Source organism: Gorilla gorilla, chromosome 11 (assembly GCF_029281585.2).
Source record: "Gorilla gorilla gorilla isolate KB3781 chromosome 11, NHGRI_mGorGor1-v2.1_pri, whole genome shotgun sequence".
In the NCBI taxonomy this organism is placed as follows: Eukaryota; Metazoa; Chordata; class Mammalia; order Primates; family Hominidae; genus Gorilla; species Gorilla gorilla.
In genome coordinates this window covers 98,605,275-98,621,918 of record NC_073235.2, presented here as the reverse complement: position 1 = coordinate 98,621,918, position 16,644 = coordinate 98,605,275, and the positions used below count along the sequence as shown (strand labels likewise).

Here is a 16,644-nt window from a genome sequence, read left to right as displayed (position 1 = left end):
TGTAATGTGGTTTCCTGTATGGGATCATGGAACAGATAAGGGACATTAGGTAGAAACTAGGGAAATGTAGATAAAGTATGGATTTTAGCTAATAATAGTGTATCAATATTGGTTTATTAATTATAACAAACGTACTATACTAATATAAGATGTTAATCTGTGTGTGAGGTATACAAGAACTCTCTGTTTTATCCTTGCAATCTTTCTGTAAGTTAAAACCTATTCTAAAACAAAACATTTATTAAAAGAAAATATGCAGTCAGGATTCGGGGAGATTTAGGAAATGTTTCTCTGGACAATTTGTTTCCTTGTTATCTGATAAATGACAGCACCCAGGGTAAATTTTGGTATGTATGTGCCTCTGTCTGCACTTGAGGTCATTAAAGTAATAAGTGTATATATGGGGTTAATTCTGTGGGAAGTCCAAATTAGTAGTGGCATTGGTATATATAAAGTATTATTTTGTGTTGCTTATGTCAACTGTGTTGTCTATGAGGGACTAATACTTTGCAATTCATAATGATATCATTTCAGTGATTATATTTTACATGTCACCATCAAGGTCTTTATTTACAGTAGATTAGCTAAAGCATAAAGAAAAGGGAGTTTATTTTAAAGAATAACGCATCGGCTGGGCACAGTGACTCATGCCTGTAATGCCAGCACCTTGGGAGGCCAAGGCGAGCGGATCACAGGTCAGAAGATCGAGACCATCCTGGCTAACACAGTGAAACCCGATCTCTACTAAAAATACAAAAAAAATTAGCTGGGCATGGTGGCGGGTGCCTGTAGTCCCAGCTACTTGGGAGGCTGAGGCAGGAGAATGGCGTGAACCCAGGAGGCAGAGCTTGCAGTGAGCCGAGATCATGCCACTGCACTCCAGCCAGGGCGACAGAGCGAGACTCCATCTCAAAAAAAAAAAAAAAAGAATAATGCATCTCCCTGTGCTCCAAAAAAGGTGTGAATGAGCAGAGAGATTTCAGCTCCACTTTCTTTATTTGCATACATCTGAAACATGGTATATAAATTGTTCCTAAAATAGAATAGTTGAGTCAAGAGAAATGATGGGAAAATTTATAGTCAAAAATTTACAGGATGGCTGCAAATTCCAGGCAAGGTAGAATTAGCCCCACAATACTAGAGATGTATGTATTCAATTTAGAAATACAAAAATAAGGCCAGGCGCGGTGGCTCACACCTGTAATCCCAGCACTTTGGGAGGCCGAGGCGGGCAGATCACGAGGTCAGGAGATTGAGACCATCCTGGCTAACTCATGGTGAAACCCCGTCTCTACTAAAAATACAAAAAAATTAGCCGGGCATGGTGGTGAGTGCCTGTAGTCCCAGCTTCTAGGGAGGCTGAGGCAGGAGAATTGCTTGAACCTGGGAGGCGGAGCTTGCAGTGAGCCGAGATCACACCACTGCACTCCAGCCTGGGCAACAGAGTGAGACTCCGTCTAAAAAAAAAAAAAAAAGAAAAAAGAAAAAAAAATACAAAAATAATCCTAGAGTCTATAAATACAAATACTTTAGTTGATTAGTTCATCACCAACTAAGATCACATTTTGTATTATGCTTTGGCTTTTTACAAAAAGTAGGTAGTTTCTAAGCCCTATCTTGTAACTAGTGATTTAATTTGGTTAGAGCTGGAGGTTTTGCTTTAGTCATGAAAATTTCCACACAACTTAATCTGGTTATCTGCCTTTGCAAAGTTGTGGGGAAGGGAGATCGGCAGTGGTGGAGTGGCTGAAAACTGAGTCATCTTGACTGAATGTGGCGTGAAACTGCACGCAGGGGTTGCCTATTTCTGCTGGGCATCAGTCTACTTAGAAGTTGCTTCTCTAGGGTTGAGGTCAATGAAATACTACATATTCTCCAGTGAATTATTCTACGTATTTTCCAGCTCTATTATTATACTACACATTCTCCAGTGTATTATTTTCTTTTGAATTAAAAGTCCTAGCAACTAAAGGTTATATGATTTAAAAAGTTACCTAGATGCTAGGCATGGTGGCTCGTACCTATAATCCCAGCACTTTGGGAGGCCAAGGTGGGAGTATTGCTTCAGGCAAGGAGTTCCAGACTAGATTGGGCAACATAATGAGACCCCATTTCTATAAAAAAAAAAAAAAAAATTAGCTGGTTGTGATGGCTTGTGCCTGTAGTCCTAGATACTTGGGAGGCTGAGGCAGGAGGATCGCTTGAGTCCAGGAGCTCAAGGTTACAGTGAGCTACGATTGTGCCACTGTACTCCAGCCTGGGTGACAGAGCAAAACCCTGTCACCCTGTTTCTTTAAAAAAAAAAAACTGGATTAGACTGTTGTGTTCTGATAAGGCGTGGGGCCACTAATTTCTTAATACCCAAAACATTAAAGAAATGGTGGCCTGCATAAAGAGAGGAGGTTTACACTGTGATTGCCCTGCCTCTTTTTCTCCATGGCCAACCCTGTAAAAGGCACCTTTCTTAAGAAAGAATGAGTTTATTATGTGTGAGGTGCCATCAATATGACATCAATCATGTCTTGCAGAGCCACACTTTGACTAGGGAGGAGATGTGTACAAGCAGTTTTAGTTTGGGAGTTTAAGAACTTCCTGTAATATCTTCCTTTTGAGCTTTCTGTAACTCCCCTGAGACAGGCAAATGAAAGCAACTAGGGAGGATGAGATCTGAAAGAGTTTTCTTCAGTCTCTGCTTATAAAGTAACCAACCAGTTCTTACATATGACTGGTCAGATCCTCACTAGAAGCTGTTTGAGGCCCTGAGCTTGGTCATTAATTTCTCAGAAATCTGTGAAGCTTCAAGGTACACTTTATGGTGTTCCCTTTTTTTCTTCCAAAAAGAGACATTCACAGGATAACCTAAATTACCCAAACCTTTCTGAAGACTGGTGCTTCTGTATCTAGGCTTTGGTTTGGTAGCACCTGGTAAGACTTTGTTTATCATATCAAAATACCTTACTCACCTACCAGGCTTTCTTAATTGGCTCAAGAACTAACACCTTGCTGCTATAAATATCTGAGGGTGAATCAGAAGGTGTGTAGGCCATGTGTGCCTGAACCAACTTGTAGGAAATGGTGTGACTTCCCAAGGCCATCATCTTCTTTCATTTTATAGTCTGCTTTCATTAGAATACTTAGTTTTCAGTAATTCTTAGTTGAAAATAAAGAATGGGAGAATAAAATTTGTTATTTTAACAAATTTTGGGTGCCACTGACAACTTGGGTGGAGTGCCAACCCAGCCATGTGATGATATTTAAAATGCTCTATCAGCACTTGGGGCTCCAGACTACATGGCCACCCTGGAGACATCTGTACTTATTCGGAAATGCCCTCAGATGCAGCTGTTGTGCGGGTACACACCCATTGTCCAGAGTTTTTATATTTCCGTGCCAAGCGTTTAGCTGTGGAACCAACCTAACTGGCAAAACAGGAATGTAACAGACAATCCCTGTGATATGAGTCATATTAACTATTTATATGAAAGAGGTTGCTAAGACATTACAGGAAGCAAAGGCATGATGTACCCTGCTGTGACATGTTTTACTGAGTTAGCTAGGCTTATTTATAAATTAGCTAGGCTTATTTACAACCTGCTCTCAGATAGGCAGTTCTAAGCTTTGGATTATAATCAAATCAAAGTTTAAGACTATTTTGGCTTTAGAGGTGACTCCATCAGTGCTTCTAGAGTTAAAAGTCAGCAGATAAAAACTTGACCAGTTGAAGACACATTTTCTCCTAGAGGAACTAACTGTTAGCTCTGTTTTTGCTTGGGAAAACAAGACTTTTCATTTTCAGTTTAATTCCTCAGGGAACATTCATCTCATCTTCAGCCAGATTCAGCTATCATCATAAAAAGGGAACTAATCAGTGAGGTCAGTCTTTGTTGTTTTAGCGAACTTTACCACATGAGAAGATATTACATGTTAAACTTTCTAAGCGTAATTTACTTGATGATTTCTGACAATGTTTTCAAATTGAGCAACCTTTCAGGGATTGGTATAACCTGTCATGTCATTGAATCAATATACCACTCAAAGGCAAATGTGCAAATCTGCTAGATACCAAATAACAATGTAAGCAATGTTGATTTTTCTTTAGAAAGCATCAAAGAGCTCCACTCATTGATTCAACAATATATATTGAGCCCCCACTGTGTATCAGGCTAGGTACAGATATAAAAATGAGTAAAACATGGTCCCTGCCCCAGTGTAGTTACAGACTAGTATGTATGTATAGGGGAGGCAGGCACATAGACAGATAATTGTAATGCACTCTGTAAGTGCAGTATTATTAAAATACTCAGAGTTAAAGCTTAAAGAAACCCTGATACTTCTAACTGAATGCCACAGTTTAATTTTAAGCAGGCAAAATCCCATTTTACTTTTACCAGTTGTCTGTAAGAAAACTGACTCCTGAAGTATTTGCCTCATGTTTCAGCTGTCTCTGACCTTATCCATTGTATGCTCTATTGTGTCTGAAAGCCTCACAGAGAATGACCATGGCTGACAGGTGCTCACTCTGTGCCTCACACTTAGTATTCTACCCACTCCTTGAGGTTGCGTACACCCTAGGATATTGTAAGCTAGATTTTTTTTTTATTTGATACAAAGTCTCTCTCACTGTCACCCAGGCTGGAGTGCAGTGGCGTGATCTCTGCTCACTGCAAGCTCTGCCTCCTGGGTTCACGCCATTCTCCTGCCTCAGCCTCCCAAGTAGCTGGGACTACAGGCGCCCACGACCACGTTCTGCTAATTTTTTGTATTTTTAGTGGAGACGGGGTTTCACCATGTTAGCCAGGTTGGTCTCAATGTCCTGACCTTGTGATCCGTCTGCCTCAGCCTCCCAAAGTGCTGGGATTACAGGCGTGAGCCACTGCCCCCGCCCGTAAGCTAGATATTTTAACAAGTAGTATTTTCTTCCTATTTTCTTTCTTTTGTAACAGAGGTTAGCAAAATTTTCATGTAAAGGGCTAGGTAGTAAATATTTGGGATTTCACCAGTCAAACCTCTATGGCACCTACTCAACTCTGCCCTTGTAGCAGGAAAGCGGACAACATCAATACATAAATGGGCACAGCTGTGTTCCAGTAAAACTTTATTTACAAACCAGAGGGTGGGGCAGATTGGACCTGCAGGTTTGCCAACCGCTACTCTATTAGCAGTATTTTTTTTAGTCTTGATGAACATTTAAAATTGACTGAAGGGTAGGCTGTAAGAAGTAACAAGCATTAAACTTGGGGTCAGGGCACCTGCCTGAAGACCCCAAGGCCTGCTGGTTCTTCCATTTGCAGTTTTCATGTGATACAAGTCAGTGATCTCTTTCGGCCTTAGTCGTCTCTATAAAATGATGGCATTGGACAAAATGACTTCTAAGATGACTTTGACCACTGGCACGCTCTGTTTCTAAAAGACACAGGGGACTAAGTCTCAAAAAGTGAAATTTTAATCGGGAAAAGTATAGTCTAGTGCTAAGGACTTTTTTTTTTTTTTTTTTTTTTTTTGTGAGACAGAGTCCTGCTCTGTCGCCAGGCTGGAGTGCAGAGGCGCCATCTGCAACCTCTGACTCCCTGGTTCAAGTGATTCTCCTGCCTCAGCCTCTCGAGTAGCTGGGATTACAGGCACGCGCCACCACACCCAGCTAATTTTTTGTATTTTTAGTAGAGACGGGGTTTCACCATGTTGGCCAGGATGGTCTCAATCTCCTGACCTCGTGATCCGCCTGGCTCAGCCTCCCAAAGTGCTGGGATTACAGGCGTGAGCCATGGCACCCAGCCATACTAAGGCTTTTAAAAGATGCAGCTACATGCAGACAGGATGGGGGAGTCCTGGGTTAAAGCAGTTTAGATGAAAGGTTTGGGGCTTTAGCTGATGACTAGCACTTTATAAGTCAACAAAGTAAAGTGGTTGCTCCAAAGGCAGGATAAGTTTAACCTGCATCGCCGGAGAAAAGTGTGGAGGAGTTTCTAAGCTCTGTGCTGAGAAGACCTCACCTGGAGTGTTACGATCAAGTCTTTAATGCCACCAGGGTAGAGAAGGAATTCTCACCCCTGCCCTGAGAGAAGGTTGAAGGAAGTGGCCATGCTCAGGAGTGGGAAAGGGAGAGAAGGAGGCTGAGACCAGGAGACGGAAACTGCTAAACCTAAAGTTCCAATGGAAAATGACTTTGAAAACGTTTTATATCTTCAGGATCTAGATTAGCACCCCATATGTAATCAGCACACAGACTTTTGTTGAAGGAAAGCTTCTGAGTATGTAAAGAACGTTCAAGTGGAAGAAATATTCTACTTGTTCCTGGCGGCGTCACGGGCCAGAAGTAGGTCAGCGGGAGGAAGCCTCAAAGGCTGCCTTCGTCACAGCATGAGGAGGGACAGGTAGTCTGTGCATCCCTGCATGGAGGAGGCAGCCAGGGTACTGCTTTGGGAGTCCTCAGAGTAACCTGAGGGTAGTCCTACCGATCCTGGGAGCCACCTGTTAGCATGTTATATTCAGCTGCCCCAGAGGGCAGATCCATCGTGTCACCTACAGCCTCTTTGGCTCTGGGAGTCTGCTGTTTGCATTTTTCTTTACATATAGGTTCCCTGTCAACACAGTATGGGTGTGAGGATTTTAATACCACTGGTGATGTGTTAAATGATTTTAGCTACTACAAAGACTGACGTTTTTTATTTTAATATTCATGTATTCATTTTAAGGTATATTGGGAAACAATAGAGCTAGCACATCAAAACTTTATAAAGATTGTGTAAGACAAAGTTCTATTAAAAAGCAAATAGATTTAAAGTTGATTTAATGAAAAATATTAATAATAGTACATATATTCAGATATAACAAAAATTGGGAAAGTAGTATGAATAATTGAAGTCTGTTCTGTGTAAACCATTTTTATTTATCTTCTGCCTATAGGATCCTTTTTGTTGCTGCTGTTCTTTCTCCATCACCTGGGCTGGCGTGCAGTGGCGTGATCATAGCTTACGCAGCCTCAAACTGTTGGGCTCAAGAGATGCTCCTGCCTTAGCCTCCCAAGTAGCTGGGACTACTGGCACATGCCACCACACCTGGCTAATTTTTTCTTATTTTTTGTAGAGATGGGGTTCTCACTGTCTCAAACTCCTTGCCCAGGCTTATCTCAAACTCCTTGACTCAATGGATCTTCCCGCCTTGGCTTCCCAAAGTGCTGGGATTACAGGCATGAGCCAACATGCCCTGCCTAGGATCCGTTTTTTCCTCCTTCACACAATCCTATCACTGAACAAGACTCAGATTTTTTTTTCATTAAAAAAATGCAATGATGCCCACAGAAAAAAAAATTCAAAAAGAAGAAAAAATAAGATAGAGGGAGAAAAGAGGAAGAAGGAGAAGAAAAGTCTTTCACAATCCCTCCTCCACCCCAGCTTCTCAGTTGCCTTCAATCCCTTTTCAGCATTCCTTCCCTATCTTTGAGCCCACGTGTATACTTTTTATCATAGGGTCGATGTACTTTATATTTTTCATTTTAAATTTAGCACATCACGTTGCTTTACTGCAAACTCCTCCTTACTTTGCATTTTTTACTCTCGTCATTTTTGGCCACTTGTCATTCCTCAGACCTAACACAATCTTTTCTTACACTTCAGTTTGACCCTGACATCTTTGTAAGTAAAGTAGAATTTATACTGTAGCTCAGGTGTTAGAGTTTCAGCCTCTTTCTCCAAATGCCTTCCTTAAGAAGCTTTAGGCACCCTCATTTTTCTTGTCTGTAATTTTCCTTGGTGTTTTATCATTTAAAACATTTGCACCCTATCACTCCATTTTTTGCTACTGATCTCCCTAAGGGGACTTGTATCTGTAATGTCTTATCTTGAATTCATGGAAGTATCTTTCTTCTCCCATTTAAAAATATTTCAGACATCCATGAGGACTCCATGTCCTGTGAGCATATGTAACTGATTCCCCCGGTTTTACCCTGTTTAAATAAAGCTTTCTCGTTGTGCTCCCTTTTTGTATAAGCTTGCTCCTGACATTCGAAAGATTTACCTCTTTATACATGTTAACATAATCAAAATATTAGCATATTGCCTATTGTATGTATTAGAATGTTGCCTATTGTATGCCTGTTGTATGATGTGTGGCTTAGTTTTAGGTATGCTCCACATAAATGTCCATTTTACTAATCTGGGTCAAGACACAATGAGATCAGAAACTATGATCATTCAGTTTGTTTTGGACAGCTCTGGCATGTGGACAATTCGATTTGTAATGAGCATCCTGTGGAAACTTGAGCTCTGGAGAAAAACTGCCCAATATCTAGAAAAAAAGTAACAGATTATTCTTTTTGTGGATTTTTGTTACAGGCTGGATTACAGTGGGCCTTCTAGAGAGTTTTTCTTCCTGGTATCCAGAGAACTCTTTAACCCATATTATGGCTTATTTGAATATTCAGCCAATGACACATACACAGTACAAATAAGTCCTATGTCTGCTTTTGTAGACAATCACCATGAATGGTAAGTATTTTTTCCCCAACACTTTTCTTCAGGCGATTTTCTATGATATTAGTTTTTTTATAGAACCCATATTTAAACATTAAAACATTTTTTCCCTTGGGCAAAATCATATTTTCAGTTAAATACCTCATTTGACTCTTGTTTTTATTGTCAAATTTAAATATATAGGCAGTCTCCAAGCTAGGACTAGATCTGTTGATAGCTGGGAATTGATCTGCTCCATAAGATCAATTTAAGTGAGTTGGGTAGAATTCAAAAGGTATTTCCCATTGCAAGAAAGAGATGATGAGTTCCTGGTGAGATCCCTATATTCCTCTCTGTAGCTTTGGGTGTCTATGAGCTCTAAACTGAGGTGGGGATGAGGAGGGGAAGGGCCTGACCCAGAGATCAGACAGCTTCTAGAGCAGCCCTTAGGGCAGTGGCTGCCATGGGAGGAGGAGACAGGGCAGCTGGAACTCTGGCTGGGGCTCTGACTCTCAACTCTGGTAATGATGGTGCTCTAGTGGGTAGTGGGGCTGGTGTAGTGACCTGGGGGCATTGATGGTAGAAGGGCAGGAGTGGGGAGTCACAAGCAGTGGCCACTTACCGTATTAGCCATTTGAAGTTTGTAACCAGGTGTTGCCTCCCTCTTTCCTAATTTCTCACACAAAATCAAGGAAACTGATTTAGGATTCCCATCTGAAGATTATTTATGCTGAAAATCCCAAATTGCACTCTTTCCAAATGTCCTTACATCTTTTTTAAATCTCTGCATTTATACACTTCAAATATTTGTATAACCCCTGTTTGCTTGTTCCTGTTCATTTTCCCTGACAGCAACAAAGGAAAGAATATGAGCAGGATTCATGGAAAAAGCTTATTTGAATCATGAGATTAATATTGGTGGGTGGAGGGCGTTATCTTTCAGGACTTACTCTTCAAATTAACTTCTGTTTAGCTGCAATTTGAAGTCCTTCTTCTGTGACTATTACAGTTGTGCTAAATAAATGGAAATAAAGAGGAACCATACTGCTGGACATTGTTCTTAAAATGGCTGCCCAATACTAAAATTACAAACTTACTGTACGAATCTCAGTATGGATTTATACTTTTGGAAGGCATCAGACTTTCAAAGAGCTAGAAACTTGAATCCTTTTGAAAGAGAAAGTAAGTTTACATCTCAGGCAGCAAATCCAGTCATAACAAATATATTTAATAAAATTTCCAAAGTGATTCAGAATAGAATTGAGCCTTGAAATTTTAGAGAACAGAATGTCCCAGAAGGAAACTCCCCCAAATGTCCATGTGCACAATTCTTGAATGGTGAAAATATCAGGAATGGGGCTTGAGAGAGAATAGGGATAGGAACTTTCTTGATCTGAGACTGGGCCTTTCCTCAGAAGGGAATTGCTACTGAGTTTGTATTAGAGAAATTCTCTTAATATTCATGCATACACACTAGGAGGGAATAGCATTTTCCCCATCTCCAGAGGTCTCATCTGTCAACATCTCTTAGAAGTGGTTTGGGGAAATGTAACTGAAATGCTCGCAGGGGATTCATGAATGTGGGGTGCTACATTGTTGATGTGCAGTGAAGGTGGAGCAGGGTCTCTAAATATGAGTGAAACCGATTCTTCAACAAGTAGGTATGAATTACTGGCTGTTTTAGCCCATTCTTGCATTGCTATAAAGAAATACCTGAGACTGGTAATTTATAAAGAAAAGAGGTTTAATTGGCTCATGATTCTGCAGGCTGTACAGGAAGCATAGCACCCAAATCACTGGGCTTTGGGGACGGTCTCAGGGAGCTTTTTCAATCATGGTGGAAGGCAAAGGGGAAGCAGGTACATCATATGACAAAAGCAGGAGAGCGAGAGAGAGAGAGTGTGTGTGTGTGTTGGAGGGAGGTGCCACACACTTTTATATAAATGACCAGATTTCATGAGAACTCACTATCACAAAGATAGCAACAAGCCATAAGGGATCAGCCTCCATGATCCAAACACCTCCCACCAGGCCCCACCCCCAGCAATGGGGATTGCAATTCAACATGACATTTGGGCAGGGACAAGTATACAAACTGTATCACTGGCCTGATGAAGACACAGCCCATGGTGCATACAAATTCTCACGACCTAGTAGGCAATTAATATTGGAAAAATTTAGATGGTTAGCGCTGGAAGGCATTCTAGAAAGCATATGGAACCACCTAGAAACTGCTCCATGGCATGTAAGCCATCTCATGTGTTTCCTTCACAGGTTCCGATTCAGTGGTAGGATCCTTGGTCTTGCACTAATACACCAGTATTTGTTGGATGCCTTCTTCACACGGCCCTTTTATAAGGCTCTTCTCAGAATGTAAGAATTTTTTTATTGCCTGCATAATTAGCATGTAAAATGCAGTATTTACTTTTTTGAAAAAATTCTTCTGTCAAAGTCATTGTTTATCTGTTCACAATCTCAAATTTGTTGTTATTAAACCTAATAGTGGTTTAGATTTCTGAAACTAATGCAATTTCAAATACAAATACTGTGTTTTTCCTGCCTCCGACCTATTTAGCCCCCAGATTTTTAGTTTTGCTCTACCCCCCAAAATTTATTCTCATTTGTTGCAGCATGTGTTTCTTTAAAACAATTGTACTTCAAACACAGCCCTGGAATTCCTGTGGTATTAATGCAGATTATTAATAGAATAGTTGTGGGTTAGTCTTAGTGACTCACAGCCCCCCTCTCCTTTATGAGACACATTTTATATTTGGCTTGATGCAAATTTTCAAATGCTTACTCCTCATTCAAATCTTCATTTTCCTTTGTTTTGGTTTTGTTTTTTATTTGTTTGTCAAGGGTGGACAGTGCCATGTATTTCTTAAACTTTCTGTATGCCCTTAGTAATTTATTATGGAAAATGAAAATTCAGCATTCACAGAACTTTTTCTTCATTGTTGATGAAAGATTGCAGTTATTGTAAAATGTAGGGCTAATTGTTTCTGTCCTATAATCAGCAGCCATTTACAAGGCTGAACAGAAGACAACTGTCTGTGGGATAGTATCTCAAATTTGCGATGAGAATGCACTGAATTAATCACTTGGCTCTGTCCAGCTCATACCCTAACTGAGGCCACGCACTTGCTTACTGTAAAATGGAAGCCTAGACCTCAAATGAAAGCAAACAAAATGCTTCTTGTGGGCCCTTGGGAGGGTCAGTAGAAAGACTTTTGCCTTCTTCTCTTTCAGTGTCTTCACAGCTGTAGCACTGGGGAACAGGTGCCGTTTTCTGTCTCTTTGGTTCTTTGTGGCCCACTTTGCATCTTCCCATTTCATTGCCTTATCTCTTATCTTCTCATTTAAGCTTCCTGAAAAACTAGTCTATACTGACTGTCTACACTTACCTCAAATTCACACCCTAAGCACACTACAGCCTGGTTTCTTTCCCACCAGAAAACCTGTGGAGGCATTTAAAGAGTACTGATTAGTCCGTATCTTATTGGATCATGCTGCTGCTTCTGACACTGTGCACCACCCACACCCACCACCATTTATTCCTGTGTCTTTCCTTCGGAGCTGGCATCTATGACACTGTACTTTGCGGGTTCTTTTTTTTAACTTTTCTGTCCCTTCATGAGTCCCTCTTCTGATTTGCCCTTAAGTCTTGGTGTACCTGAAGCTTCTATCACGAGGCCCCTGATTTTCTCACTCAGTGTGCTCTCATGGGGGAATTTCTTCGCCTGTCTTATCTCCTCTGACTCCCAAATCTGTACTTTCAGTCATGATCTCCCTTAAGGTGTAGCCTCACATGGTCAACAGTCCACCAAATATCTCCACTCGGATGTCTTACAAGGACCTCAGAATCAACATGGTTAAGACTAAGCTCATCAAGTTTCCCTACCTAAAAGTATACCTTCTCCCATATGCCCAGTTACAGTTAATAGTGCCACTATTCTCAGGCCACTCTGGTCAGAAATTGGGAGTCACCCTTAAACAGCGATGACAAATACACATGGTACATGTTCTACTCTTCCCCATCTCTACTCTACCCCATCATTCCCAGGGTAGAGTTCACAAATCACCTGTGGTACTTTTTCCCACTGAACTCACTGTGGCCTCAGAAATCTTTTTAACTTATAGTGCTCAAGCCTGGCAATTAATTACAGTTAGTTTTGACATGAGTTCATTTGTCACCCCTATTTTAGATATCCTTCTTTATACTCCCCCAATAAAACCATTTCCTGATTGCTACATGTTTGCCTCCTAAATGATTTTCAAATTCATCTTCTTCTCTCCAACCTTAATAGCGCAGCCCTAGTTAGAGCCCTTATCTTATTTTGGCCGTATTACTGTAGTGGTCTATTCATTGGTCTCTACCCTCTAATGATAACCACCCCTCATCCCACCCCATTTTAAATAATCCTTCACACTGGGACTTCCAGAGGAGCTGTTTATAATTCACATTTCACGTCTGATCATGTCATGCCCTGTCTTAAAATCTTTCGGTAGTTCTGAATCACCAATCTCCTTAGGATGATATTAAGGCCTGCTTCCTTGCTGGCCTCATTCTCTAGAAATTCTGTCTTGAGGTTAACTCTCTCAAACTGCTGATATGCTTGGAGTTTCCTGTACACTTCCATGCCTTGTATTTTGTTCATGTTATTCTCTCTTTCTCCTTTCTCTTTCCCCCTCTCCTCCTTCATTTATTCCTTTTTACGTCTCTTGCTTTTAAACATCCTGAAAGATTTAATGTAGGCATCATCTTCTGCAAAAAGCTTTTCCTGAATCTCTCAGTCAAAGAAAATGCCCCTCATGTGTGCTCTGACACCTAAATCCCTATCCCTACCTTATCTTTTCTTAAATTGAAGTGTGACATACATTTTAAAAGTACATGAATTTTAAGTGTTACCAATCTTATGTTATCACTTATCGCTTTATATTAACTTATCTATTTGTGTACTTGGCTCCCCAACTAGCCCATTAGCTCCTGGGGGTAGTGACTATTCATCAAGTAGCTATTCAGATGTCTGGTACATACTTGATGCCTAATGAATGTTCAGATCGAACTGAAAAAAAAATGACCCTTAAAATTGGGTTATGGGGGGTGAAATTTCAAAACAGCTATAGCAAATCAATGACTACCACTGTACAACTGGGCCATGGAACAGTAACTTACCTCATGTCGATTCTTTCTCTGCAATTAAAAAAAGTGGGGGAAAAATACAGATTGACGGCAGGTTCTGTGGCTTACTATTTTCAGAATAAGAACCATAAAGAAAAAGGGAATGTATGTGAAGATGAATCATGTCTTTAATAAAAAATAAAATAAATATTAAAATAAAAATCATGGCTTTCAATAAAAAAACAAAGTTAAAATATAGAAATATATAAATAATTTCAAATTAAGATAACAGTATTTTAAGGTAGTATAATATGGCCAGAAAGAATAATGGATCCAAGTTGTCAACCTGAGTGCCACTTCCTGATCTGGCATTGGTGATGGATGACTGCGCAGATGGCACTCATTCTTTGCACCTCCAGTTCTGTGTCTATAAAGGAAGACGCAGGCTGAATGATTCCTGTGGCATATTATATATTTAGGACTTTCTAATTTTATAACAAATTTCTGAATTATTTCACTGGTTTGGTTTAATTACTGGACTTGGACTAAGAACATTCCAGAAATCACTGCCTATGTAGTGGCTCTTATTCTTCTCTTTAATTCTTAGTTTCTTTCCTTATGACTCTGGGTTTTTGCTAATAGCCATGCCTACATATTTGTTTCTGTCTGTTTGTCATCTTAGTCTGTGTGACCTGAGTGACCTAGAATACCTTGATGAAGAGTTCCATCAGAGCCTGCAGTGGATGAAAGACAATGATATCCATGACATCCTAGACCTCACTTTCACTGTGAACGAAGAAGTATTTGGGCAGGTGTGTGTATCTGCACACCTGGTGCCTAAGTGTGGTAACTGAAGGCTATTGATGAGTGAAGAATTAACTCCATGGCTAAGATCAGATGCTTATTTATTCGTGGTTTATTGGGTGATTTAAACTCAGGATCACACACAGTTATAATAACCGCAGTTACAAAGATTAGAATTAATGTCAGCTGCAGATTAAGATGCTGTAAATTACAGATGGTGATAACTGTTTATGTTGTAAGCAATCTTCTTTTTATTTCCAACTAAAATATCCCCCAAAATATGAGAATTTACCTTATATAGAATGCAGTTTTTTAAAGTCCACACTATAGAATTTTTTTAATTGGCATTTATAGAATGGTGGCTGGGCACGTTGGCTCATGCCTGTAATCCCAGCACTTTGGGAGGCCAAGGCAGGAGGATCAGTTGAGCCTAGAAGTTCAGGACCAGCCTAGGCAACATGGTGAAACCCTATCTCTACAAAAAATACAAAAATTAGCCAGGTGTGGTGGCACATACCTGTAGTCCCAGCTACTCAGGAGGCCAAGGTGGGAGGGTCACCTGAGCTGGGGAGGTTGAGGCTGCAGTGAGCCTGGATCATGCCACTGCACTCTAGCCTGGGGGACGAGAGTGAGACCCTGTCTCAAAAAAGAAAAGAAAAATAAAGAGAACCAAAATTGATTTTTTTGAAGCTAAGGGAACATAAACAATGTTTTGGGGAAGACTTAAAAACAGAATATATTAATTTTTTTTTCAAAATTGGTGGAAGAGTAGGGAAAACATTTCTTCCAGAAATTATATACCAGTTTATAATTAATATTCTTATTTAGGCATTAATCTTTAGCTGCTTTTCTGAATTCCATGCGTTTTGAAAAAGTTCTCAATTTAACATTCACTTGAGTGTAATTCTGCTTCTTTAAAGTAAATCTTTACGCTAGATATAGTCAATTCTGAGAAATTTGTGAAAATGGGTTTTGTCAAACATTCAAATAGTAGCAGGCTAGTATCTGAAGCCGATTCATCGGCATTTTAAAACTTAACCTGTAGTAACAGCAATACATATATATATATTAATCACCAAAGCTTTCAAGCACCCCCTCAATGCCTATTTTTTCCTGAGTGTGTGTGTTCCGTGAGTGCCTGGGGCCTCACTGCCAGCTTGTGGGATGTGCCTAGGGCAGGGCTGGGACAGGTAGCTGGCTGATTTCAGCTCAATGCTAGTAATGTTGTTATAACATTAAGAGTATTGCTTTATAGTCATTCTTTTTATTTTGTAATCTCAGATAACTGAACGAGAATTAAAGCCAGGGGGTGCCAATATCCCAGTTACAGAGAAGAACAAGAAGGAGTACATCGAGAGGATGGTGAAGTGGAGGATTGAGAGGGGTGTTGTACAGCAAACAGAGAGCTTAGTGCGTGGCTTCTATGAGGTAAAGACAATCAGCAGTAGGAGGAGTTTGCAGTCTGATATCAATGATGCCACAGTCCATCTTATTGTACTTTACATGTGTAGACTATTTCTGCTGTATTTACTGTTGCTCTTTCCATGCGAAAAGTTCAGTATTTTTTCCCTTATGTTTCAAGAGCACCAAAAGAAGCTTAACTCACTGTTACAAGAGATCACTGAAATAAATGTTATGGACTGCATTCAAGTAGCATTTGTTGATTTAATGACCACTAGTAACATTTAAGCCATGCATCTTATGCTTAGATATGGGTAATCAAATCTCATGCTTGCTATGTGAAATAATTATATCTGAGATCAGAATGAGTTGGCATGTATTGTATGTGACTTTTTCTGTAGAAACACTAGATAGTTTCCTAAAGGTGGACGGGACCTAGATTAATCAGCAATCAATTATAAAACAAAAATTCTGTCAAGGCAAATCTCATCAACCTTATACTAAAGAATGCCTTATATTTGTAGGGAGCTTTACAGGTTTTCAAGTGCCAACACAAGGTACACGCATATTATTCCTGAAACTCCATGTGTCCCCTTTTCTAAGGCTTAATTATAGCTGATATTTCTCCAGGCTCCTAAGCCATGCCTTGTACTCTTTTTATTCCACAGGTGGTGGATGCCAGGCTGGTATCTGTTTTTGATGCAAGAGAACTGGAATTGGTCATCGCAGGCACAGCTGAAATAGACCTAAGTGATTGGAGAAACAACACAGAATATAGAGGAGGTGAAATTTGATTTATAGATGGCTAGATTTTAAATTTCAAATTAAAGGAAGGCATGGTTCAGCTTGCCAACTGAATATAGGACAGGC

General features: G+C 40.1%; 1 protein-coding gene across 12 annotated transcripts in view; it reads left to right on the top strand.

Moving 5' to 3' along the window:
• The window catches only part of HECW2 (HECT, C2 and WW domain containing E3 ubiquitin protein ligase 2), a 393,499-nt gene that overhangs the window by 351,281 nt on the left and 25,574 nt on the right, over positions 1 to 16,644 (top strand). For all 12 annotated transcript variants that reach the window (XM_055379315.2, XM_055379323.2, XM_063695060.1 and 9 more), the window contains 5 exons: positions 8,331 to 8,483; positions 10,722 to 10,820; positions 14,252 to 14,381; positions 15,655 to 15,801; positions 16,443 to 16,557. In XM_055379315.2, coding sequence (XP_055235290.1) covers positions 8,331 to 8,483; positions 10,722 to 10,820; positions 14,252 to 14,381; positions 15,655 to 15,801; positions 16,443 to 16,557 — 644 coding nt within the window. The remainder of the gene's footprint in view (positions 1 to 8,330; positions 8,484 to 10,721; positions 10,821 to 14,251; positions 14,382 to 15,654; positions 15,802 to 16,442; positions 16,558 to 16,644) is intronic.